Source organism: Monodelphis domestica, chromosome 2 (assembly GCF_027887165.1).
Source record: "Monodelphis domestica isolate mMonDom1 chromosome 2, mMonDom1.pri, whole genome shotgun sequence".
In the NCBI taxonomy this organism is placed as follows: domain Eukaryota; kingdom Metazoa; phylum Chordata; class Mammalia; order Didelphimorphia; family Didelphidae; genus Monodelphis; species Monodelphis domestica.
This window is the reverse complement of record NC_077228.1, coordinates 282,462,139-282,487,469: the sequence shown is the minus strand read 5'-3', so window position 1 is coordinate 282,487,469 and position 25,331 is coordinate 282,462,139. Positions and strand designations below refer to the sequence as shown.

General features: G+C 39.6%; 1 protein-coding gene across 1 annotated transcript; it reads left to right on the top strand.

The window, feature by feature from the left end:
• The first annotated feature begins 761 nt into the window (after positions 1 to 761).
• LOC103096565 (triggering receptor expressed on myeloid cells 1-like) lies at positions 762 to 21,963 on the top strand. The gene is made up of 7 exons (XM_007483851.3): positions 762 to 1,035; positions 1,295 to 1,639; positions 3,184 to 3,250; positions 3,392 to 3,418; positions 15,146 to 15,264; positions 16,443 to 16,498; positions 21,699 to 21,963. The coding sequence occupies exons 1-7, from the start codon at positions 984 to 986 to the stop codon at positions 21,915 to 21,917; spliced, it is 885 nt and encodes a 294-aa protein (XP_007483913.1). The 5' UTR covers positions 762 to 983; the 3' UTR covers positions 21,918 to 21,963.
• The last annotated feature ends 3,368 nt before the right edge of the window (positions 21,964 to 25,331 follow it).

The following is a 25,331-nucleotide window of genomic DNA, read 5'->3' as shown; positions in this document are numbered from 1 at the left end:
AAAGGAATCCCAGAACTACATACCTGGCATTGGCAAGAGGTAGGGCAGGACAGAAGCAGAGAGACAGTTAGTGCAAAGGCACATAAACAAACAACATTCCATTTGGAAAAGTATTTTTGAACAAAAAATACAATAAAGCTTTAAAAGAGAAAAAAAAAACTTGGAAAAAAGTGCCAAAAGCCTTACCGTAGTTTCTGAATGTGAATGTTAACAAATATATTTCCCAGTATCAAATGATACTTCAGCAAAAATAAGCAAAAAAAAAATGATAAGTCACAGAAATTAGGGACAAATATTTCTTTTTAAAAATTTAAAAATTGTTAATTATTTAGAATATTTTTTCATTGTTACATGATTCATGATTTTTCCCACCCCTCTTCCCTCCTCAGAGGGAACCTCAGAGCTTAGAGGAAATGGGTTTTGAAATTACTGACCAAGATGTAATTTTTGACCTCCTTTTCATCTATCTCTTCACTAGCTGCCATTGAACCAAAGAGGGGTAACTTTAATATCAGGTGCCTGAGTCGTACCTGAGCTCCAAACCAAGCTCTAGCACAAGATCTCCCACCCCCCCCCCCCCCCACTCCAGGCTCTCTGAGTGTTTCCACATCCATATCAGAAACAGTAGAGAGTGAGAAGAAAAAGTCAGTAGAAAAGAATATGTTAAGTATCAACCACATCCTTTAAAGTCTCAGGCTAGCGAAATAGAGCAACATTGGTCAAGCCTCAGGCGCAGAAACCAGACAAATGAAGATTGTCCAGTAGGAGCTCTTCTTCCCTTATAGCTCTGTATTCTTCTACTCCCTCTACTTCCTCTATACATAAAGACTATCTTTGCCCATTACCTTAGTTCTTCCTTCTCAGAGACTCAGAAAGAATAAGAGAAGACTCAGGATCCTACCCACCGCACCACCTCCCCAAGTTCCAAACTGAGGAGGTGAGGTGAGATCTTGTCATCCCCTAAGAGCCCAAACTGGTCCAAGATGGTAAGAGAAGCCCCACTGCTGCTGTTTCTGCTGTTTCTGGAGATCTCAGGTGAGGAGGAGAGGCATGGAGAAGGAGGAAGAGGGAATGAGAAGAGAGTAAAATCAGGGGACTGTGTAGACTGGTGTGGGGCAAAGAGAGAAGCTCTCTGAGGACCCTGGACTTCATTCTTTGGAGCGTTTGGAGTGTGGGTGAGGGAAACCTTCTGAGAAGACCAGGTTTCCTCGAACCCTTTATCCTCAAGTCAAGCCAGGGAAAGGATCTTGAGCCATTAACAAAATTCCTACTAATCTGAAACTGTGCTCTCCAGGTTCCAAGAAAGCAGAAACTATTGAGGAGTACACAAAAGAGGAGGGGCAGACATTGAATGTAAACTGCTCATATCGGCCCTGGAACCTTAAGAGGGAGTTCAACGTGTGGTGTAAACTTCAAGAGAATGGAAAGGATTGTAACAAATATGTGTCCATAAGAAAAAACTCAGTTTTCACTAAAGAAGGCAAATTCTTCTTTAACATGCTTGATGAACCTAAGTCTGGCAAAATCATCATCATAATGTCAGGGCTTAGGGTAAAGGACTCAGGACATTACTTGTGTGTGGTCATAGAGCAAAATGCTGCCACTGTCCTCAAGAAAATTCACCTAGAAGTGACTCCAGGTAGGTCCGTTTCATCTCAATCCAAAAAAAATTCAGAAAACTATTAGTCATCACCTTTTTTTTGTTTCTTTTTTTTTTAATATATTTTATTTGATCATTTCCAAGCATTATTCGTTAAAGACATAGATCATTTTCTTTTCCTCCCCCCCCCCACCCCCCATAGCCGACGCGTAAGTCCACTGGGCATTAGATGTTTTCTTGATTTTAGTCATCACCTTCTAAAAGCAATTGGGCGGGGGGGGGGGGGGGATCAATTTCTTTGGGACAGATTTCTAGTCCTTTATTGTGCTAAACTCTATCCTATGCCCCTCGATTTCCCTTGCTCTCCACATTCTGTGACTAGAAAGAATTAGGATGCCTATCCTGGAGGTATCACCTCTACAATTCTCTGAAAAATGAATTTCTATGGGGATCACTGGGACATACACACACATTCTCTCTCTCTTGTATTCCTGTGTTAGCAAATGTGACTCAGCAAATCTGTGAGAACTGTATTGCATTTACTAACTAAAAGGGAGGAAATTTTTTTAAACATAAAGTTTAAACAAACATTTTAAAAAGCAAGAATGAATTCCTCCCAAGACTCAAGAAAACAGAGAGAGAGAGAGAGAGAGAGAGAGAGAGAGAGAGAGAGAGAGAGAGAGAGAGAGAGAGAGAGAGAGAGAGAGAGAGGAAATTAAATTGAGGAACTGATTCACAAAAGATTTGTCCCCATACAGTTTGTGATTAATCTGCCCACATTGTATTGGCTCTGGAGTTTTGATCACTAAAGATTTCCTATCTGTTCATCATGGCAGCAGCTCCTTCATACTGCTTGCTCTCCTGGCTCCAGGCCCTTTTTGAAAAAGAGGGAGCTGGGGGGCACCTGGGTAGCTCAGTAGATTGAGAGTCAGACCCACAGATGGGAGGTCCTAGGTTCAAATCTGACCTCAGACACTTCCCAGCTGTGTGACCCTGGGCAAGTCACTTAACCCCCATTGCCTAGCCCTTGCCACTCTTCTGCCTTGCAAACCAATACAAAGTATTGATTCTAAGACAGAAGGTAAGGGTTTAAGAAAAGAAAAAAATATATATAAAAAGAATGAGCTAGTGGGTCAAGGTTATGTCCTCTGCCAGCTCTAAGATGAGGGCAAAACTCTTCAGGTTGAAGGAGAAGTTAGCACATTATTTTCAAACCACATACACACACATTTGCTTCATTGTATCCTCTGACCCCTCTTTCTAGGGAGCAATGGGGACACACCTATCAGCTTCAGCTACCTGCTGAGGATAGGAAGAGTATCACCTGTGATTGGTCAAACCACCAATGGGCTTTAGGATAGCAGAGTATGAGGACAAGAAGAACAAAATAATAAAATACTAGAAAATACATAAGGAATTATATAAGATACAATATAATATGAAATATCATACAATGCATTTCTGTTGTGTATTGTGTTTTTTAAAAGAACCCTGTATCTATGTGCCAATAGGTCTGATAAAGGGTAGATGGAAGGTTGAGAGGTGAGTGTCTCTTCTTCATGTTTCTCTCATTGTCTTTGTAGTACAGAGTACCACCAAAGGCGTTTCAAATACTTCTAAGGTCCATCAGACTACTGTGACCACCTACAGGTACAACCACTTTCCAGAAATCTCCTGGGACCCATAAGTCCCCTGCCAAGTGTTCCATGTGTTTCCCCAACCTGAATTTATCTAAACCCTTTTGTTCACTGGCCCATTCTCAGTCTTATTGACCATCTCTCTTCTCCATAGGAAGAAAAGAGATCCAGGGAATCCCAGGTAAGCCAGGGGAAATTATATTTAATATTTCTACCACATTTACATTTCCTGAATTCATATTACTTTCAGAGCAAACAGTTCTCTCTATTTTCCCTCTGCTCAGTCCCTAATCTTCTGCATATCACACCTGTTTAATAATGAGATTGAAGACAAACTGGGGTCAGCTGGGGTGGGGGGTCACCAGTTTGCAAAGAAGAGCAAAGAAGTGCCCCTCCCAGCCAAGCAGAGGAGTTCTGCAGATTTCCAGCCTGAAGTTTGGTTCCTGTAGGAAAGAAATCCCTTTAAAATGTTGTAGTGTGGAAAATATATGGTGACCTAAAGTTTCTAAAGGCATTTTCTTCTCTATTTCAAATTTTCCCTTTAGAATTAGACTCTATAGTGTGCCTATCTGGCATTCAGTGCCTTGGGGTTTCCCCTTGGCTTCCTGGCTCATTGCCACCTGGGCTAGAAAACTTCAGCATCTACCAATTCCATGACACCTGGCATAGGACCTACCTAGGTTAGAATCTCTTCTCTGTTTCACATTGCCTATGTGACCTTGAGCAAGTCACCTCAGTGACTTCCAATTTAGTCTTCTAAAAAAGGGGTTGGGGGTTGGAATTGATGACCTTTAAAGCCCTGTCCATCTGTAAATCCTTGGCTCCATAGAACCAAGTGGGGAGATCTAATCCACAGCCACCCTTGAGAAATTGTTCCCAAATTCTCTCCATTGATTACCAACAGCAGCCCAAAGCCCTGTAACATTTGCCTCATTCTGAGAGTCTATCTTCTTAACAGTCAAATGAGACAGTTAAATTTGGGGTTCTTAACCTGTATTTGTGTCAATGATTCAAGTCTGGAGTTCAGGGAAGAGATGGGCTGAATACGGAAATCTGAGTCATCTGCATAGAGATGACACTTGATTCTATGGAAGTTGATGTCCTAACAAAGAAGGTCCAGGACAGAACCTTGGAATGTCCTCATAGTTTGGGGACATGGTACAGATAATAAGCCAGCAAAGGAGTCTGGAGAGAGAAACAGACAGAAGGTAGAAGAAGAACTGGGAGATAGTAGTTTCACAAAAACTCAGAAAGGGGGAAGAAGTCAATAGGGTCAAATATAACAGACCAATTAAAAAGGAGAGGCCTCTGAAAATATCATCAGCTGGCAATTAAGAGATCATTATGGGGCAGGTTGGTGGTTCAAAGGATTGAAAGTCAGGCCAAGAGATGGGAGGTCCCTGGTTCAAATCTGTCCTGAGTTACTTCCTAGTTGTCTGATCTCGGGCAAGTCATTTAAGCCCAATTGCCTAGCCCTTATTGCTCTTCTGCCTTAGAACCAACACAAAGTAAGACAAAAGGTAAGGGTTTAAAAAAAGAGAGAGGTCATTTGTAACTTTAGAGATCAGTTTTAGAAACAGAAGCTTCTGATAAAGTTAGAAGCCAGATCATACAGGGATTAGAGAAAAGGAGAGGAAGAGGAGGCAATAAATACGGATAGCATTCTCTGGGAATTTGACAGAGGAAGAGAGAAGAGTTATAAGATGATAGATTGAAAAGATGGCAAGTTCTTTCTTAAAAAATTAATTTATTTAGTCAATTTAGAACATTATTCCTTGGTTACAAGAATCATATTATTTCCCTCCCTCCTCTCCCCCCACCCATCACCTAGCCAATGCACAATTTCATTGGGTATTACATGTGTCCTTGATCAGAACCTATTTCCATGTTCTTGGTGTTTGCATTAGGATGTTCATTTAGAGTCTACATCCCCAATCATATCCCCTCGACCCATATATTAAAGCAGTTGTTTTTCTTCTGTGTTTCTACTCCCACAGTTTTTCCTCTGAATGTGGATACTGTTCTTTCTCATATATCCCTCCAAGTTGTTCAGGATCACTGCATTGCTGCTAGTAGAGAAGTCCATTACATTTGATTGTACCACAGTGTATCGGTCTCTGTGTACAATGTACTCCTGGTTCTGCTCTTTTGCTCTGCATCACTTCCTGGAGGTCGTTCCAGTCTCCATGGAATTCCTCCACTTTATCATTCCTTTGAACACAATAGTATTCTATCACCAGCAGGTACCACAATTTGTTCAGTCATTCCCCAGTTGAAGGGCATCCCTTCATTTTCTAATTTTTAGCCACCACAGTCTTTTTCCTTATTATCTTTTTGGGGTACAAACCCAGCAGTGCTATGACTGGATCAGAGGGCAGAGAGTCTTTTAGTGCCTTTGGGCATAATTCCAAATTGCCCTCCAGAATGGTTGGATCAATTCACAACTCCACCAGCAATGAATTAATGTCCCTACTTTGCCACATTCCCCCCAGCGTTCATTACTTTCCATTGCTGTCATGTTAGCCAATCTCCTAGGTGATACCTCAGAGTTGTTTTGATTTGCATCTCTCTGATTATAAGAGATTTAGAAAACTTTTTCATGTGCTTATTAATAGTTTTGATTTCTTTGATTGAAAATTGCCTATTTATGTCACATGCCCTTTTATCAATTGGAGAATGGCTTGATTTTTTGTACAATTGGTTTAGTTCTTTATAAATTTGAGTAATTAGACATTTTCAGAGGTTTTTGTTATGAAGATTGTTTCCCAATTTGTTGCTTCCCTCCTCATTATGGTTGCATTGGTTTTGTTTGTACAAAAACTTTTTAATTTGATGTAATCAAAATTATTGATTTTACATTTTGTGATTTTTTTCTAGCTCTTGCTTGGTTTTAAAGTCTTTCCTTTCCCAAAGATCTGACATGTATACTATTCTGTGTTCACCTAATTTGCTTATAGTTTCCTTCTTTATATGCAAGTCATTCACCCATTCTGAGTTTATCTTGGTTTAGGGTGTGAGATGTTGATCCAAACCTAATCTCTCCCATGCTGTCTTCCAATTTTCCCAGCAGTTTTTATCAAATAGTGGATTTTTGTCCCAAAAGCTGGGGTCTTTGGGTTTGTCATAGACTATCTTGCTGAGGTTACTTACCCCAAGTCTATTCCACTGATCCTCCTTTCTGTCTCTTAGCCAGTACCAAATTGTTTTGATGACCACTGCTTTATAATATAGTTTAAGATCTGGGACTTCAAGGCCCCCTTCCTTTGTATTTTTTTTTGTCATTTCCCTGGATATCCTTGATCCTTTGTTCTTCCAAATGAACTTTGTTATGTTTTTTTCTAATTCAGTAAAAAAATTTTTTGGAAGTTCAATGGGTATGGCACTAAATAGATAAGTTTGGGTAGGATGATCATTTTTATTATATTGGCTTGTCCTACCCATGAGCAGTTAATGTTTTTCCAATTGCTCAAGTCTAGTTTTAGTTGTGGAGAGTGTTTTGTAGTTGTGTTCATATAGTTCCTGTGTTTGTCTTGGGATATAGATTCCTAAGTATTTTATTTTGTTGAAGGTGATTTTGAATGGGATTTCTCTTTCTAATTCTTGCTGCTGAGATGTGTTGGAAATATCTAGAAATGCTGATGACTTATGTGGGTTTATTTTGTATCCTGTAACTTTGCTAAAGTTGTTGATTATTTTGACTAGCTTTTTAGCTGATTCTCTAGGATTCTTTAAGTACACTATCATATCATCCACAAAGAGTGATAGCTTGGTCTCCTTATTGCCTTTTTTAAAGCCTTCAATTTCTTTTTCTTCTCTAATTGCTACTGCTAGTATTTCTAGTACTATGTTAAGTAATAGAGGTGATAATGGGCATCCTTGTTTCACTCCTGATCTTATTGGGAATGCATCTAGTTTATCCCCATTGCAGATGATGTTAGTTGATGGTTTTAGATATATACTGTTTATTATTTTTAGGAACGACCCTTCTATTCCTATGCTTTCTAGTGTTTTTAATAGGAATGGGTGTTGTATTTTATCAAAGGCTTTTTCTGCCTCTATTGAGATAATCATGTGATTTTTGTTGGTTTGCTTGTTGATATGGTCAATTATGTGGATGGTTTTCCTAATATTGAACCAGCTCTGCATTCCTGATATAAATCCTACTTGATCATAGTGAATGACCTTACTGATCACTTGCTGGAGTCTTTTTGCTAGTATCCTGTTTAAGATTTTTGCATCTATGTTCATTAGGGATATTGGTCTGTAGTTTTCTTTCTCCGTTTTTGACCTGCCTGGCTTTGGAATCAGTACTATGTTTGTGTCATAAAAGGAATTTGGTAGAACTCCCTCTTTGTTTATTATATCAAATAGTTTGTATAGTATTGGGATTAGCTGTTCTTTAAATGTTTGATAGAATTAACTTGTGAATCCATCAGGCCCTGGAGACTTTTTCATAGGGAGTTCTTTGATGTTGATGAAATCCTGTTGGATTTCTTTTTCTGATATGGGATTATTTAAGAATTCTATTTCTTCTTCTGTTAGTCTAGGCAATTTATATTTTTGTAAATATTCATCCATATCACCTACATTGGCATATTTATTGCCATATAATTGGGCAAAGAAGTTTTTAATGATTGCCTTAATTTCCTCTTCATTGGAGGTTAGGTCCCCCTTTTCATCTATGATACTGTTAATTTGCTTTTCTTCTCTCCTTTTTTAAAATTAGATTGACCAGTACTTTGTCTATTTTGTTTGTTTTTTCAAAGTACCAGCTTCTTGTCTTATTTATTAGTTCAATAGTTCTATCACTTTCAATTTTATTAATTTCACCCTTAATTTTTAGGATTTCTAATTTGATTTTCTTCTGGGATTTTTTAATTTGTTTGCTTTCAAGTTTTTTTGATTTGCATGTCCAATTCATTGATCTATGCCCTCCCTAATTTTGTAATTATATGCACTCAGGGTTATGAATTTTCCTCTGAGTGCTGCATTGGCTGCATCCCATAAGGTTTAAAAGGATGTCTCACCATTGTCATTTACTTTAAAGAAATTATTGTTTCTATGATTTGTTCTCTGACTAACCAATTTTGGAGAATCATATTATTTAATTTCCAATTAATTTTTGATTTTGTTCTCCATGTACCCTTACTGATCATTATTTTTATTGCCTTATGATCTGAAACAGTTGCATTAATTATTTCTGCTTTTCTACATTTGTATGCCATGTTGTTATGACCTAGTGTATGGTCAATCTTTGTGAATGTGCCATGTGCTGCTGAAAAGAAGGTGTATTCCTTTTTGTCCCTATTTATTTTTCTCTATATATCTATTAACTCTAATTTTTCTAAGATTTCATTTACATCTTTTACCTCTTTTTTGTTTATTTTTTGAATTGATTTATCTAAATTTGATAGTGGTTGGTTCAGATCTCCCACTCCCACAATAAAAAAGTATAGTTTTTCCTCCTTCAATTCTCCTAGTTTCTCCATTAGAAATTTGGGTGCTATACCATTTGGTGCATACATGTTGATTAGTGATATTTCCTCATTGTCTATACTCCCTTTATCAGGATGCATTTACCTTCCCTATCCCTTTTAATCAGGTCTATTTTTGCTTTGGCTTTGTCAGATATCATGATTGCAACTCCTGCCTTCTTTCTGTCAGTTGAGGCTCAATGGGTCTTACTCCAATCTTTAATTCTGAACTTGTGAGTATCTACCTGCCTCATGTGTGTTTCTTGAAGACAACATATGGTAGGGTTTTGGATTCTAATCCATTCTGCTATTTGTATATGTTTTATGGGTGAGTTCATCCCATTCATGTTCAAAGTTATGATTGTCATTTGTGAATTCCCCACCATTTTGATATCCTCCCCTAATTCTAACCTTTCTTCTTTTGCTATAACCCTTTACACCAGGGGTTTACTTTAAATCCATCCCCCTAGTCACCTCCCTGATTATGCTTCCCTTTCTGGCCCCTCCATTTTTGTTCCCTTCCCCTCCCCCCTCTCCTTCCCTTGTTTTTTATACTCCCCCCCCATCCTCCTTAATTTTCCCTTCTCCCTTACCCTGTTGGATAAGGGAATTCAAGATCCCAAAGGATCTAGATGCTCTTCCCTCTCAGAGTTGATTTTACTGAGAGTAAGGTTTAAGTAATACCAATTAGCACTCTTTTCCTCTCCTTCTTATAAGAGAATTCATCCCCTCCCCTTCCCGTGTATATCTTTGTGTGACAAAGATTATTCTATTTAATTTATTTCTATTTCTTCAAGTATATCTTAGTACCATCATTGATTCCCCCCTCCCTTTTTCTTTCTTTTTGTTTTTTTCCTCCAAATCATGTTAATGCCCCAATCTTTCCCTATGTGATTCTTCTGATTACTCTATTAATGCATACAATTTTTGAGAGTTACACATAGCATTTCCCCCATATGTTAATATATATAATTTGATCTAATTGTAGCCCTTATAGAAGAGAGTTTGAATAAAAGAAAGAAAAAAAACCATTTTTCTCCTTTTCCTTTTCTTTCATATTTACCTTTTTGTGTTTCTCTTGCTCTTTGTGTTTGGATGTCAACATTTCCACTGAGTTCTAGTCTTTTCTTTACAAATACTTGGAAATCTTGTATTTTGTTGAATTCCCATACTTTCCCCTGGAAGTATATAGTCAGTTTTGATGGGTAGCTGATTCTTGCCTTTCTCAATATTGTGTTCCAGGCTTTGCGGTCTTTTAGCATGGCCGGTGCTAGTTCTTGTGTAATCCTTATTGGTGCTCCTCTGTATCTGAAGTTTCTCTTTTTAGCTTCTTGTAAGATTTTCTCCTTAGGTTGGGAGCTCTTGAATTTGACAATTATATTCCGGGGGGGTTGTCTTTTGGGGATTTAGTATAGAGGGTGTTCTATGAACCCTTTCAATTTCTATTTTGCCCCCTTGTTTGAGAACATCAGGGCAATTTTCTTCGATTTCTTTTAGTATGGCATCGATATTTTTGTTAATCTCTGTTTTTTCTGGTAGACCAATGATTTTCAGATTGTCTCTCCTTCCTCTGTTTTCCTGGTCTGTCACCTTGTCAGTGAGGTATTTTATGTTTTCTTCTAATTCATTAATTTTTTGACTTTGCTTTATTAATTCTTGCTGTTTTTCAAGATCATTGTTTTCCAGTTGCTTAATTCTGGTCGTTAGGAACTGGTTTTGCTTTTCAGTTTGGTCTACCCTGCTGTTAGAGGTTTCCAGCTGTTTCTCCAATTGGGAGTTCTTGTCCATCAGACTGTTGATCTCTTTCTTAATTTTTCCCCATTTTTCTTGCCAGAAGGTTTCCATCTTTTGGATAAGCTCCATTTTGAGATCTTCCAGAACTTGTGGACAATTTCCATTTTTGGGGGAGGGTTTTGATTTTGTTTGAATTTCATCCTCTTTTTTCTCTGTAGCCTGGGTTTTCCCTCCGTAATAGTTTTCAATAGTCACTTTTTTCCCTTTCTTCTTGGTGGGTTGATCTTGGGCACTGAGCCATCCCTTTGGTTGTTTTCCCTTTCCTTTTTAGTCAGAGGTCTGAGTGAGATAGGTGGGTTTTCTGTGGATTTAAGTGGTGGTGCTTTTGCCTCAGGCTGGTTCTTCCGCAACAGCCTCCACAGTTTGTTAGTGTGCCCACCCTCATGGTCTGTGGTCTCTTCTCCCCCATGCGCAGGAGTCTCCTGTGAAACCACTCTGAGGGGTAGTTCCCTGGTAGACATTGTCAGTTCCCAAGGACCCTGGCGTGCTCCCCCCCCTCACTACAGCAAGGAGCAGAGCTTTTGCCTCAGGCAGTCTCTAGAGTCTCCCTGGTGTTCACAGTTTGCAAGAGTCCCTGCAGTCTGTGAGCTATCCAGTGCACAGGAGTCTCTTATGAAACTATTCTGAGGGGTAGTTCCCTGGCAGTCCTAGTTAGATCCCAAGGACCCTGGGGCGCCCCCCCCAGTCACTACAGAGACATTCCTCACTCACTCGCTGCCTCCGGTGAGCGTGCTGTTCCCTACTCTGGTTCTGTAGGTGAGGTGGGGGAGGGTAGTTCAGATCATGTTTGGGTGTGAGCTTTTTCTCCTTCTTATACTGTGGAAATGCTCAAACCCCAAGTACCTTCATTGCCACACCCTACTTTAGAGTCCCTCCATTCTTCCAAAGATGATTTTTATGCTCTTTTCAGGTAGTCTATTTTGTTGGGTGCTGGGGGAAAGGAAGCAATTCGCATCTAGATTGCAGCCATGTTTACCCAGAAGTCCTAGACCAATGATTCTTAAGTTTTCTCTCCTGGAACAATTTTCTAAATCTTCTGTTTTGTGAATTAGGTGCTTCACATTTTCCTCAATTTTTTTCATTCTTTTGTTTTTGTTTTGTAGTGTTCTGCTGCCATGTGAAGTCGCTTATTTCTAGTTGTATTCTTGTTCTTAAAGACTGGATTTAATCCCTGGCTTTTTGGTCATCCTTCTCCTTCTGCTCTGATTTTCTTTGGAGGTCATCTTTTATCTTCTTTGCCTCATTTTTCATCTCCTTTGTCTCATTTTTAAGCTGGTTGATTTTGGCTTTCAAGACACTATTTTCTTGTTTTAGTTCAAGTGCCTCTGTTTCCAGATGACTTATCTTAGTTTTTAAGTTCTTTTCCCAGTTGTCTTTGGCCTCTCTTAATTATGTTTTGAATTGTATTTTGAGTTCTTCCAGAGCCTGTATCCAATTCACTGGGGTTTCTGTTTTTTTCTTGGTGTTCCCTCATCCTTCTCTGTTCTGTTTGCTCTTTATTCATTGCCTGTATAGAAGCTGTCGATTTTGGTTTCTTTTTTCTTTTTCTGTTGTTTTTTCATATTTACCCCTTCTTTACTCTCTGCAGTTGCCTGAGCTCTTTCTCCTCTCATTTTTTGTGGTTTTGGACTTTTCTTTCTGCTTCCACCCTTGAAGCTTTGTCAGTAAATCTCTCAGTGTAACCTGTGGAGGAGGGGTGTTGGAGCTTGAGCTTCCCTGCCCTCTGGAGGCTTTGATGGGATTAAGTCCAGCAGTCTGTGGGGGAGGGATTTTGGAGCTTGAGCTTCTCTGCCCTCTGGATACTTTGATTGGATTAAGTCCAGCTGGGTTGCTGGATGTGCCCTAATGCCAAAACCGTGGGAATGGGGGGGGGGGACAATATGGAGTGTCTCCACTGCTTCAACTATGCTGCCTGCTCTGCCTTTCTTCTGTAACTGCTTCCCCACTGTCTGTGTTAGATGCTCTGAGCCTGGCACAGCTTTGCCCACAAGGTACTCCCTCAAGACCATCGCCTTTGCCCACCCAGAGGTTCAAGCTGCTGCTGGAGTCTTAGTACTCTAGGTGGGTGAGGGGTTCTGGGACTTTCCTTCTTCCTTCCCCTTAAACTTGAGTGTTCTCAAATTCTGGTTTTTGAGGGTGTACCTTTTAAGTTGAGACCAGCAAGAGGGTTCCTTGGCTCTGTCTTGTTAGGTTTGATTTTCAGTTCCCTAGGAGTATTTAGTTTGTAATTGGTAAGGAAGGGTTTTAGAGGTCTGAACTTTTGCTGCCTCTGCGCTGCCATCTTGACTCTGCCTCCAATGGCAAGTTCTAAAAAAGGATTTTTAAAAGTGGAGGAACTTGGATAAGCCTGAAGACAGTAGGGAAGTAACTGGTAGGAAGAAGCTGAAGGTTAGGGAAAAAAGAGAGAGAGATTAAGAGAACAATCCTCTGGAGATGATGGGAACAAACAGGTCAAGAGCACAAGTAGAAGGGTTGTCCTTAGCATCAAAAATTCACCAAGAAATTGGAAGAGGAAAGCCTGAATGATTATGTCAAGGAAATTTGAGAGGAGAGGGTAAATAAAGGGAGCTTTTGGAATATGATCCCTGCTTTTTCATTAAAGTAAGAGACTAAAGCCTTAATTAAAAATGAAGTGGATATGGCACTGTGGGAGGATTCAGGAGAGAGAAGAGACTTGTAGTAGCTACTGTAGGAAGAGGAATGAAAATACTGCCTTGTTTCATTGAGGACCCAGATGAGGTTAAATAAAATAAATTTGTAATGTAGCAAATGAATTGAGTTTTGTGACTTCTTATAGTTCTTTTCATTGGCATGGGAATAGGTATGGAAAAGGTGAAAAGTGGAAGTAACCTAGGGTTGAGATGTAGAAAGAATTGAACAATGTGAGGCAAAGGATTCATGAGATGAAGTCACAGTGGAGTCAACCCAGGTCAGCTAGGCTGAAATTTTGAAATAAGAGAAGTGATGTCAGAATTGGATATCAAAGATTTCTTTTTCTCTTTTTTTTTTTGTTAAGTTTTGAGGAAGTGGAATACTTGTGAGTAATGGGATCCAGTATGTACCCATCACAGTGTGTGGATGAAGTATAGTGGAAGAACTAAGAAGTTAGAGTTGAGAAAGCATCAACATAAATGTTGAAATCTAGTATAAAAGGCAAGAGTTGGGGAGGAGAGGAAGACAATGGACCAAATACTGATCCCCTCAAGAAAAGAGAGAGAATTACCAAGGGGTTGGTAGACAACAGTCACAGTGATCAGTATTGGGAGAAAAATTTTAATACAGTGAACTTCAAAGGAAAGGAATTTGTTAAGTAATGATGTCAAAAGGAGAATCTGGAAGTGACTGAAGATTAACAAGAATGACTCACCTCAAAAGGTGAGTGTGATTAGTAAGGGGGAGGGTGGCAGGAAAAGGTGCTGGAGAAGATGGCCACATATACTGTATCATTAGGAGTAGCCATGACTAGAATGAAAGTTTATTCATTATGGAACAGAATTCCAAAGGTGAAGTGATAAGGGGAGGTCAGAGTTGGAATGGGAGGGGAAGAGTTAAGGGACTGAGGAAAGATGTCAGGAGTCAAAGCCATTTACTTCTAAGTCAGGTAGCAATTTACAAAGATAAAAAAAAGTAGAGCGAATTTGCAGGGAATAAAGTTAGCGGAAGGTGGCAGGTGAACTAGAAATCTCAATCTCTGGGTTCTATAATGAAGACATAAAAGGTCCCTTCCACCTCTAAACCTATTGATTTTATAACAGGACAGTTAAATTTTGGTGATAGAAGGATACTGGAAAAAGTCTAGAATAAGAAACACTTCTTTGAACTAGGAGTTAGAACCAAAATCAAGAGCTTTTGGAAGCCAAGGCAAAGAGGGGGAATTTGAGATCTATGGGTACTTGTTGAAAGGAAAATCACAAATGGATGATTGGAGGCTCTTAAAGTCAAAATTCACCCATTTTTGTGTATGAGATGGAACATAATTTCTCTCCCCCTCCCTCCCTCCCACGATCATGTGGCATGTGAGTAATGGGATCCAGTATGTACCCATCACAGTGTGTGGATGAAGTATAGTGGAAGAACTAAGAAGTTAGAGTTGAGAAAACATCAACATAAATGTTGAAATCTAGTATAAAAGGCAAGAGTTGGGGAGGAGAGGAAGACAATGGACCAAATACTGATCCCAGTATGGGAATGATGACCCAGGGTGGGTCCTGTAGAGCCTCTGGACCATCCCTCTGCCAGTCACCTTATATTTCTCTCCCTTATGGCACATTTCATTCTACTTTATATTATGGTTAGAGCTTATTTGTCCCCTTGGTAGACTGTGAGCTTCCTGGGGTTCAGGAATCTGCATCTTATTCATCCTTGTAACTTCTTCAGGGCTTGGCAGCACAGGACTTTTAGACACGGGTGTTCATAGATATATCTTAAACAAAATTTAAACCTTCCATCATCTTTCTCTCTCTCTCTCTCTCTCTCTCTCTCTCTCTCTCTCTCTCTCTCTCTCTCTCTCTCTCTCTCTTGCTCTCACTCTCTCTCTCCCTCCCTTTCCCCATCTCTCTCCCCCTCTCACCCCCCCATCCCCACTGTCCCCCTCTCCTTTTTTTTCTTCTTCATATCTAACATACCTCTTTTTCCATAAGTCTTTCAGAAAAAGAGAAATTCATCATTTTGGGTATGGCCCTTCCCTTCCTGCTTTTATTGGGAGTCCTCATTATAGGAATTGTGTATATCAAGAAACTCCACCAGAAAGTCAGGAAAGGTAAGAGAGATAAAATGATGACCTGCCTCTCACTGCTCTGATGCTACATCTTTCTAGCATTTCAGTCTCAGGGGCTGGGGAATGATGACCCAGGGTGGGTCCTGTAGAGCCTCTGGACCATCCCTCTGCCAGTCACCTTATATTTCTCTCCCTTATGGCACATTTCATTCTACTTTATATTATGGTTAGAGCTTATTTGTCCCCTTGGTAGACTGTGAGCTTCCTGGGGTTCAGGAATCTGCATCTCATTCATCCTTGTAACTTCTTCAGGGCTTGGAAGCACAGGACTTTTAGACACGGGTGTTCATAGATATATCTTAAACAAAATTTAAACCCTTATCTTCTGTTTTAGAAGAGTGGTAAGAGGCAGGTATTTGTTGTTGATAGTTGTATCCGACTTTTTGTGACATCATTTGGAATTTTCTTGGCAAAAATACTGCAATGGTTTGCCATTTTATTCTCCAGCTCATTTTACAGATGGGGAAACTAAAGAAAACAGTTAAATGACTCCCCTGGGATCACATAGCTACTGAGTGTCTGAGGCCAAATTTTAACTCAAAATAAGTCTTCTTGACTCTGAGTCTGGCCCTCTATCCACTGTACTGTCTAGCTACCCATATAACCTAACCCAATTGGGTCTTCTTCAGTCCTCTTGTACTTAATCATTTCAGAGAATGAAACAAATAAAAGTAAAGTTTTGAATGGATTGGAGTCAATAATGAAGAGCAAAAGAAGGAAATAAGTGTTTATCTGTGGGCCAGATATTGTGCTAACTTCTTAAAAAATATCTCATAAAAATAAAATAAAATAAAAATATCTCATTTAATCTGCACAACAACCCTAAGAAACGGGTGCTCTTATCATCCCCATTTTATAGGTAAGGAGTTTGAGACATAGTCACCCAATGTTACAAAGGCAGTGTTTGAGGCCAGATTTTGACTTATGTTTTCCTGGCTCTAGGTTTGACTCTCTATCCACTGTACCACCTACCATTGAAAACATAAATCTATCAATTAATAAACATTTATTGAGCACCTATGATGTGCCAGGTACTGTGCTAAACCATTGTCTATGGCATATTGCCTCAAGATGAGAAAAGCAGACCTGGGTAAGGGTTGGGAAGGGGTAAAATATCTCCCCGTAAGGAATCAGGCTGCTAAAAGTGTATGTTTTTGCAGGTGACAACTTCCAATACATGTGTGATAACTCTGAGTACAACATGCAGAAACCTAGGGTAAGTACAGCTTTTAAACATGGCCACCTCTCATAATGAGTAAAAGATGAAATGACTGAGCAAACAAAGGTTCTATCTTCTGATCCTGTTGATTTATTAAGTAGTGTATTCCAATTACCAATAAATCAAAACCAAGTCCTCTCCTCAGCTTAAGGCTGGACCCTGAACACAAGGGGAGACAGACTTTTATACATTAAAAACAATTAATCAGATAAGATCAATTAATTAAAAGGAAACAATACATTAATTCATCTGATTTCTAATTGGATGAAAGATAAGGGACTTTCCAAGTTAGATGTGGGAGAGTAAATTCAGGAAGTGCTCTATTTCTCCCAAGTATCAGTAAACAATCAAAGGAATGTGGAAACAATAATTGATCAGTAGGGGGCCAGTTTTCAGATAAGATATATGGATTGCTTGAGATGTACAATTATGAGAAAACTCTTGACATCACTCTTTGGATCTGATCAGTGTAACCTAAGCCCTTAGTTGAGAGTCTCTCAATGGCAGGTATAGGTGGTCCAGTTTTCTAGCCACACAGGATTAGGTTCTATAGAGACCCAGATGGGAGATATAAAGACCCCCCATATGAGTCCTATAACATCTATTTGTGGGAATAACCTGAGGTGGAAAGAGGGGGCTGAGGAAATGGGATAATAATAATGACTCAAAGACAGAAGTAGAAACTCATGGGGAGTAACTCGAACTCCGAGGAAGCAAGAGGAACAAGAGGACAGGTGGGGAGTATCAACCCCTTGATACTCCTATAGACAATAGTCTGAACAACAATGGGAAGCTTTGGGGGCGACTGTGGTGCTAGAGAAGTGAGGGGAGTCACCACTCCCTGGTACCGAGGCACTGGGGCGACAGGGTCGCTAAGAAAGGTGGGAGTCAACTCCTTGGTGCCTCCTATCATAATAGGAGGTACTGGGGTTGCTAGGAAAGAGATACAGAGAAGCAAGAGTGGCAAGAGGAGAGGCAGTGAAGGACGAAGGGCCTGGTGAGAGAGCTGGTAAGAGAGAGCAAGAGAGGAGTCAGTAAGAGAGGAGTTTGAGAAAGGCATCGAAGGGCGAAGGGAAGGAGTCCGCACTTGTCCCCTGGTATTTATTGAGGGTCTTAGGAAGGTATACGTATCATGACATGGGTTTTTACATTGGTCCAATTGACAATGACAAGATCAAAGAGGTGGAGTTTAATCCATTCGGCGCTTTTGTAAATTAAGTCGGAGCCCACAATGCCCTGATTCAAACTGTACTCAATTGCCACAATTAACCACTAACTTCACTAATCCCCTCAATTTCTCACACTGTTCAGGGCTTCCTTCACTTCACTGGTGTGTTATATCATCTGACTGACCTTATAGCCATGTTCTTTGGGCAGGATGGGGTTTATCATAACCACTTCTCAGAGAAGATGTTAGGATTTTAGGATTTAGAAATAGAAGGGAACAGAGAGATTTATGTAGTTCAATGCATTCATTTTAGAAGGAAGAACCTAAGGGGGGAAGGGGCAGCTGGGTAATTCAGTGGATTGAGAGCCAGGCCTAGAGATGAGAGATCCTGGGTTCAAATTTGACCTCAGACACTTCCTAGCTGTGTGACCCTGGGCAAGTCACTTAACTCCCATTGCCTAGTCCTTACCATTCTTCTGCCTTAGAACCAACACATACTATTGATTCTAAGATGAAAAGTAAGGGTTTAAAAAAGGGGGGGGGAAGAACTTAAGGCTCAGAGATGTGAATAGATTTAATTAAAATCTCATAAAAGGTTAGTGGCAGGATGAAGACTTTATTAGTCCCTATTTTCTAACTCCCAATATTGTCCTCTTTTGACTACCACAGCCTCTGTCCATAGTTAAAAACAAAACTCAATCTATTTACTAAAAAATCATCTTCCTCATTCTTTAATCTCTAAGTAAAGTCTTCCCTTCTTAGTTCAAAGGATCCAGTTGGAGATAGATCTACCAACTAAAGGAGATAGAGTTATCATTTTAAAAAATCATCTAAAAGATTTCCCCAAATAGTAAAAAGTAATATTTATGTCCCAGGAATCAAGCTTATGTTGCAAATGAGAAACTACAGTTTCAGTGTTTATGCATTAGTTATCTTGTACACAGAACCAAAATGAAGTATCTAATGTGCAAGAAAAAGTTGGAAAGTGTTAGGGGTGAGTGGGGGGGAGAGGTATAAGAAAGAAAGAAAAAAAAAACACATAGAAAGGCACAAATTAGGGGATGGTCAGCCATTTCATTGGATAGTCCTATAAAGGGTGGGAGGAAGGGGGAGAAAGGAGAGATGTAGAAGAGTTTCCTCTAGTTGGGTGCAATCTGATTGGGAAGGAGAATAATCTCTTAGAGGTTCGGAGAGGCAGAGAGGCAGAAAGTGGCAGATGGGGATGCAGTGGTTCTTAGAAAAAATGGCATATGTTCATGGCGGAAAGTCATCCCCAGGAAAAGGGCTGGACTCTCATATTGCAATTACAATGGGCATAGAAAATCGTTAACTGCATTGATTGAACTTTACAGACAACCTCTGAGAAGAAAACAGAAGGAGAAAGGTACAAGAGGCAAAAAAATAATGGAGATCAGTGATGGGACAGCCCACAGAAATACCTATAAAATATTGGAATTAGGGAAGTGAAAATATTATGCCCATGTACCCTTGAAAAGTGGACACACAGGGAAAAAGTTCCAATTATCCATAAGATCAAAGTTCTAGAGCTGGAAGATACTTTAGAGGTCATTTTAGTTTAACCCTTTCATTTTACAAATTGGGAACTGATGCTTAATTAAGTGACTTGTCCAAGGTCACACAGGTAGTATGTGACAGAGCTAGCATCTGAACTCAGACTTATATGACTCCAAATTCAGTGCTCCAAATATGAATACTCTTTCCATTGTATTCCTCAATGTGTGTGTGTGTGTGTGTGTGTGTGTGTGTGTGTGTGTGTGTGTGTGTGTGTGTAAATTTGTTTCATGGGTCTCCTAGAAGCAACTAGGTGGTGTGGTATAAAAATCACAGAACTTGTAGTTAGGAAGGTCCTGAGTTTGATCCTCTGCCTCAGACACTAGCTAGTCAAAACCCATTTAAGTCAATTTCCTCATCTGTAATTGGCACCTGCATCATAGGTTGTGGTCAGAATTAAATGAGATAAAATATGTAAAGTGCTTTGCAAACCTTAAAGCATTATATAAATATTAGTGTCATCATTATTATTATCCACAGCCAAAGAATTCATTGCCTAGTAGATAATTTGCTGGTCAAAAGCCTCTGCAGATTTAAGCTGGTACTTGGCTTGTTTTCAGACCCATGCTCAAGGTTTTCCTGATTTGGAAGAAGTGGTCTGAGCTTGATCTCCACTGGCATAGCCCTGGTGAGAATTGCCGCCATACCACTAGGGGGCAGCAGAGGAAGACTTTCAAGAAGGCTTAGTTCACTGCGAGACTCAGGCAATAGCTACTCTAGAGTTCTCCTCTATTCCAAGAATGTCAGATAAGTAACGCCCAAGTCAGAAAATACTGTTAAATAGAGGATTTGGAACTAATCATCAATGAACAAAGAATTTTCATTTTCAAAAAAGCCTTAGGCGCTTGAGTTCAGGATTGCCTAGTAGAAAGAGAACTGGAAGGGAAAGTAAGAGTGCTGAGAGTTCAAGTTCTTAGTTGTTCAACCCCATTGGAATTATATTACCTTTTGGAGCTTCAAATTCATCATCTTTAAAACTAGTATAATTATACTACCTGTCTCATGTAGTTGTTCTCAGGAATATACCTTTTAAACCTTAAAGTGTTATTGAAATGTGAGTTATCAGTCTAAGGAAAGTTGATCCCCAGTGGAGTTCCATGTGCAAATGTTGAGCTCTCCAATTATCCTAATGAGCTCACAGGGCACTAGATTTTGGAGAATGCATGCGATGGGAATCTCCCCATGGAGAGTGTGGTGTACCCATTGGTCCCTTGTTGGGAGGATAAGGATTGGTTTCTGATGGAGTGCTGAGCATTAGGGGATGTCTGGAAGATGATGAGTCTCTAAGACTCTGAGGCACCCTCTCTCCACTGGTCTATAAAAGTGAAGTGACAGAATTGATCAAAACTTTTGAGGCTACTTGATACCTTGCCCTGAACAGAAGATGGGTAGAGGACTACTTTGTGGTGTAGTGATCTGTCTTCTGAACAGGGAAAAGATGTACACAACAGATACAACAATTCATTTTTGATTCCTTAATATAGCTTTGATCTATGACTAGTGCTATTTTAAATTCATCAGATACTAAAAAATTAAATTAAATTAAAAGATTAATAAGTTATAGTTATAGAAATTTATAAATATTATCTCATATGATCCTCATAATCGCTCTGGAAAGTAGGTATTGCTATTATTTCCATTTTTACTTATGAGGAAACCGAGGCTTAATTGACTTATTCAGAGTCACAGTTAGTAAATGTCTGAGGCTAGATTTGAACTCAGGTCTTCTTGACTCTAATTCCACTGTGCTAGCTAGCTGTCTTTGGATTCCATTGTGAGATTTCCTTCTAGATCCAGCTCTTTAAACCATGATCAAAGCACATGCTCATTCAAGACACTGGCCATCCTTCAATATTTTGCTAATTACCATGCACCATGAACCCTAGGGAAGCAAGAGAGTGTCTGGGAATCTAGATTCTTCTGGTATCTACCTACAGATGACTAACTCTCCCTACCTGTAGCTTCTAGATAGAGACCTGGAAGCAGCTTTGCAATGACTTCACTTGCGATCTTAGCAGATTACTTCTTTTCGTTCAGGTCCAGTTTCCTAAACTCTTAAATGAAAATGTTGCTGTTGGTCAGTAATTCTTAACCTTTTTTTGTGCCATGCACCCTTTCAGAAATCTGGGGAAACCAAAGGATCCCTTCTCTTCTGACTGGTGTTTCTTGTCTATATTTTTAATTATAGGAAATACTAAATTTCAGTTAGTGGTTAGTGCAAATAAAGATGTCACTTTTATCTTATTCAAGGGATCCACAGATTCCTGTTTTAGACAATCTCTATGGAAACTTCTAGGTCCACATATATGTGAATCCATGCATTCTAGAAGATGCTTCCTAGGCATGTTGCCTTTTGATATTGTAGCATTTCAAAGCCTTCTAATGTGGGTACCAAAGCTGGCGATGGCAATTCCCCCATCCTCAATCTCTAATTTCTAGTTATTCTTCCTCCACTAGGATCCCAGCATGGAGATGGACAATGGAGAGGATCCTAGAGATATTCACTATGCCTCACTGAACTATATTGGCCCCAGAGAATCAATGCACACCAACATACTGAAGGGCTACAACTCTAAGACTATGCAGATCCCTCATGAGTCTGTGGAATATGCCAGTATCTTAAGGACTGGTTTTCAGCATCCCAAATCAAATGCCCCAGTGGGCAGGGAGTGTTAGTCGTTTTTTAAGAGCTTAATAAAAATGTTCATTGCTAATATGGAAATATGTTTTGCAAGATTTCACATGTATATTTGAAATCATATTGCTTGCCTTCTCAATGGGTGGGGGAGGAACTAGAAGGAGGTAAAGAATTTGGAACTAAAAATTTTTAAAGTAATATTAAAAGTAATCAACTTTTTAAAATTTATCAAAATGTTTCAGGGATCTCCATTTTTCTGAGCATCAAAATAGGCCCTATAGGAACAGGGAATTTGCAGGAGATGCAGGGAGACTGTGAAAAACTAACAGTCGGCAATCCAGTCAGTTCTCATCTTACATTTTCACTAGGGATATAAGACAAGAAACCATTTGAGAATAATTACAAAAATGATACATTGATGAACTTATATCCCCTGATACATATTTATGGTATACCACCACCACTGGGTTCCGACTGCTGCTCAGTAATTCTGCTCTCCTCAACACCACCCCACCCCTTCCCTAATTGAGGGATTCTTGGTCAGTAAGTATCCTTAGCATCATGATTACATCTCCTGTTTCATTTGGATCCACACAATGCATAATAAATATTCAGAAAAATAGAATTGTGAAATATTTAGCAAAATAAGTAAAAAATACAATAAAACACAAACAGTGTCAATATATGGCTTTGTAAATTGACATGTGCCCCTGGGGATCCCTGTGTACAGTTTAGTGGCCTCTGTTTCTATTTGCATTTGACACCACTGCTCTATCTTATTCATCCCAATGGATTTTTAAAAATTTCCTCTTCTCTTTTCAAACAAAAATTGATTCTATTCCTTGTCATCACCTTTTCCCTTTTTCAGTCAGGTAAATCAATCAATCAACAAGCATCTTTGAAGTGACTACTATATGTTGGTCACTATTCTAGTTGCTGGGCATACCAATATTATCTATGAAATGATTCCTACTCATAAGGAGCTGATATTCTAATTGAGTGAGACCAGACGGACTTATATAAATACATACAGAACAAATGTAAAGAGAATGATGTAGTAGTTCATTGGGATATAGTTTGTCGGGGAGGGCAATAGCAGTTGAAAGAATCAAGAAAGGTTTCATGATGAAGGTCATACTAGAAGGGGCAGCTATGTGGCACGGTTTCAGTTTGAAGGAAGAGATGGATTCTGTGAATTGGAGGATGAGGGAGGAGTGCATTATTGGCATTTGGGACCTCATTCTCACGTCCTTCTGACATCACCCTCCTTCCCACATCTAGCTATTTCTTCTTTACCCTTCTCTTTGATGAGGCCAGGCCCCTATCTCATCCCCTCTTTCAAAAGATAATTGCATCTTTCATCCCCTTTCTCTTTCTAATCTTTTTTTATTGTTCACTTGTTTCAGTCTTGTCTCTTTGTAACCCCATTCAGGATTTATTTGGCAAAGATACTGAAGTGGTTTATCATTTCCTCCTCCAACTCATTTTATAGATGAGGAAACTCAGGCAAATGGTTAAAATGACTTGCCCAGAGTTCTATGGCTAGTAAGTATCTGAAGTTAAACTTGAACTCAGGCCTTACTGACTCTAAACCTGATATACCAGTCATACCTCTAGCCTACATGAAATAGGAAGGCATAGTCTTTAAAAATCCCCTGCCCCGCTGGAAAGAGGAAGCCTATATTTTTTCTCCTTATCTTCTGCTGTTCATATGGGAAGGCAGTCCCATGGGATGGTCAATGCCTGAGGATCCAGGTGAGTGTCATTTGTTTTGATTAGGGAAACTGCCCAGAGATCAATTAGCCTTACAGCTGTATATAATATGCCTTCTCTCTGAGGGAAGGGGGCACACTCCCAGGAAGGAGAAAAGCACACGTCTATTCTGTAGAGGAAGAGCCCACTGGGTATGTTGCCCCCAGACACAACAGAGTCCTGTTTTATTCCTATGGAAAAGGTCTGAAGCTGAATTCTTTCAAGACCAACACTAACAAACTTCACCCGCATCATTTCAGAGGTCCATACAGGGACTATCATTTTTGGCACAGACTTTCACCTTTTTGAGGAGAAGAAACCTTTTGCCTGCTTTTTTCTTTCCTCTAGCAACTGGAACTTCACCATACTTAGGAGGAAAGAATTGACCTCTACAAATGGCAAGTTCCTCAAGATGGAGGATGTTCTGTGAGGTATCTTGTGTGTTCTTCCATGGTATGCCGTAACATAACATTGGTCCTGAGAAAGGGCATAGTGATGTAGACAAGGCTGATTGAAATCTTGGAGTTTCATCCAAAGAATTGATTGATAGCTCAGACAGACTCCATTGTGAAGAAACAAGCTTTATTATAAAGGAATATGGTAACAAAATGGCAAGAGACAGCTAACCAGTATGGTAAATAAAGGAAAAGAGACAAGGTGAGCAAAATGTAAAGAGATGTTGAGTAAAAAGGTGAGATGGGGTTTTTAGGAATGCCTTGATTAAGGCATGTTAGACTAAGGAAGGGGTCATTTGTTTGGGCAAATGTTGCCCTTTTGTTTCCAAAGAATGATGTCACTTTACCCGTGGTCTACTTTAGTCTGCTTGGCTTTGCCCATGATTCATTCTGCCCACTGTGTGTGTGTGGGAGGGGGAGGAGCAAACAGCAATGTAAATGGGAAGATAATATGTTAAATACCTCAGGGCAACTTTCAGTCAAATTTTGCTCTTTTCTGTGCAGACTATAAAGAAGACTGTGGAAATTGAGTATTGTTTGAACCTCATCCTATGTAACTGGGAAACAACCATCTATAGGTTGCTGGCCAGAGACCTTAATCAAGGACCTAGATTATGCCTGAAGATTGATGTAAGGAATTTTCTTATAATTAGAATTCTAAGCAAGTAATATACCTTACCTGAAAGGTAGTCTCATTTTATTGTTTCTATTCTTTTGATTGTTTATAGCTACTTGGCAGCGTTTGTGAGACGTTTCAGCCCATATCCTTAGGAATCTAAGGTTTCATTGACTTTCTCCATCTTAAAGTGAGCCTTTTTAAGGATAAGGGATAGGAAAAAATGCACAGGTTGTCTCTAAGAAGGGAGAGAGGAGAATTTAGTCACAAACCTGGGGAAAGATTCTAGAAGGAGGAGCTCTGCAGAAGGGGGTTTGGGGAGTTTAACTGAGAAAAAAAAACGCTCACTCATGAACTGCCTTCTCTTTGAGCTGGAAAGGAGAACAGCTGCTTCATCAACTCCTGGGAACTAACTAGTATTTTGGGAAAACTAGGAGGTTCTTGGGTCTGGAGGAATACCTGGGAGGAGATCTGTATTTCCCTGAAGTGCTGCAAACAATCTGACGGTGAAGAATTTTGCTGTGACAGTTTGGCTAAAGTAAACCAAAGGGTTTTACACCTGGGACTTTGAGTTTTCCCAGGAAGCCAACCCCAGGCTTGGAGAAGGACTCAGTCCACCTGTGAGTTCT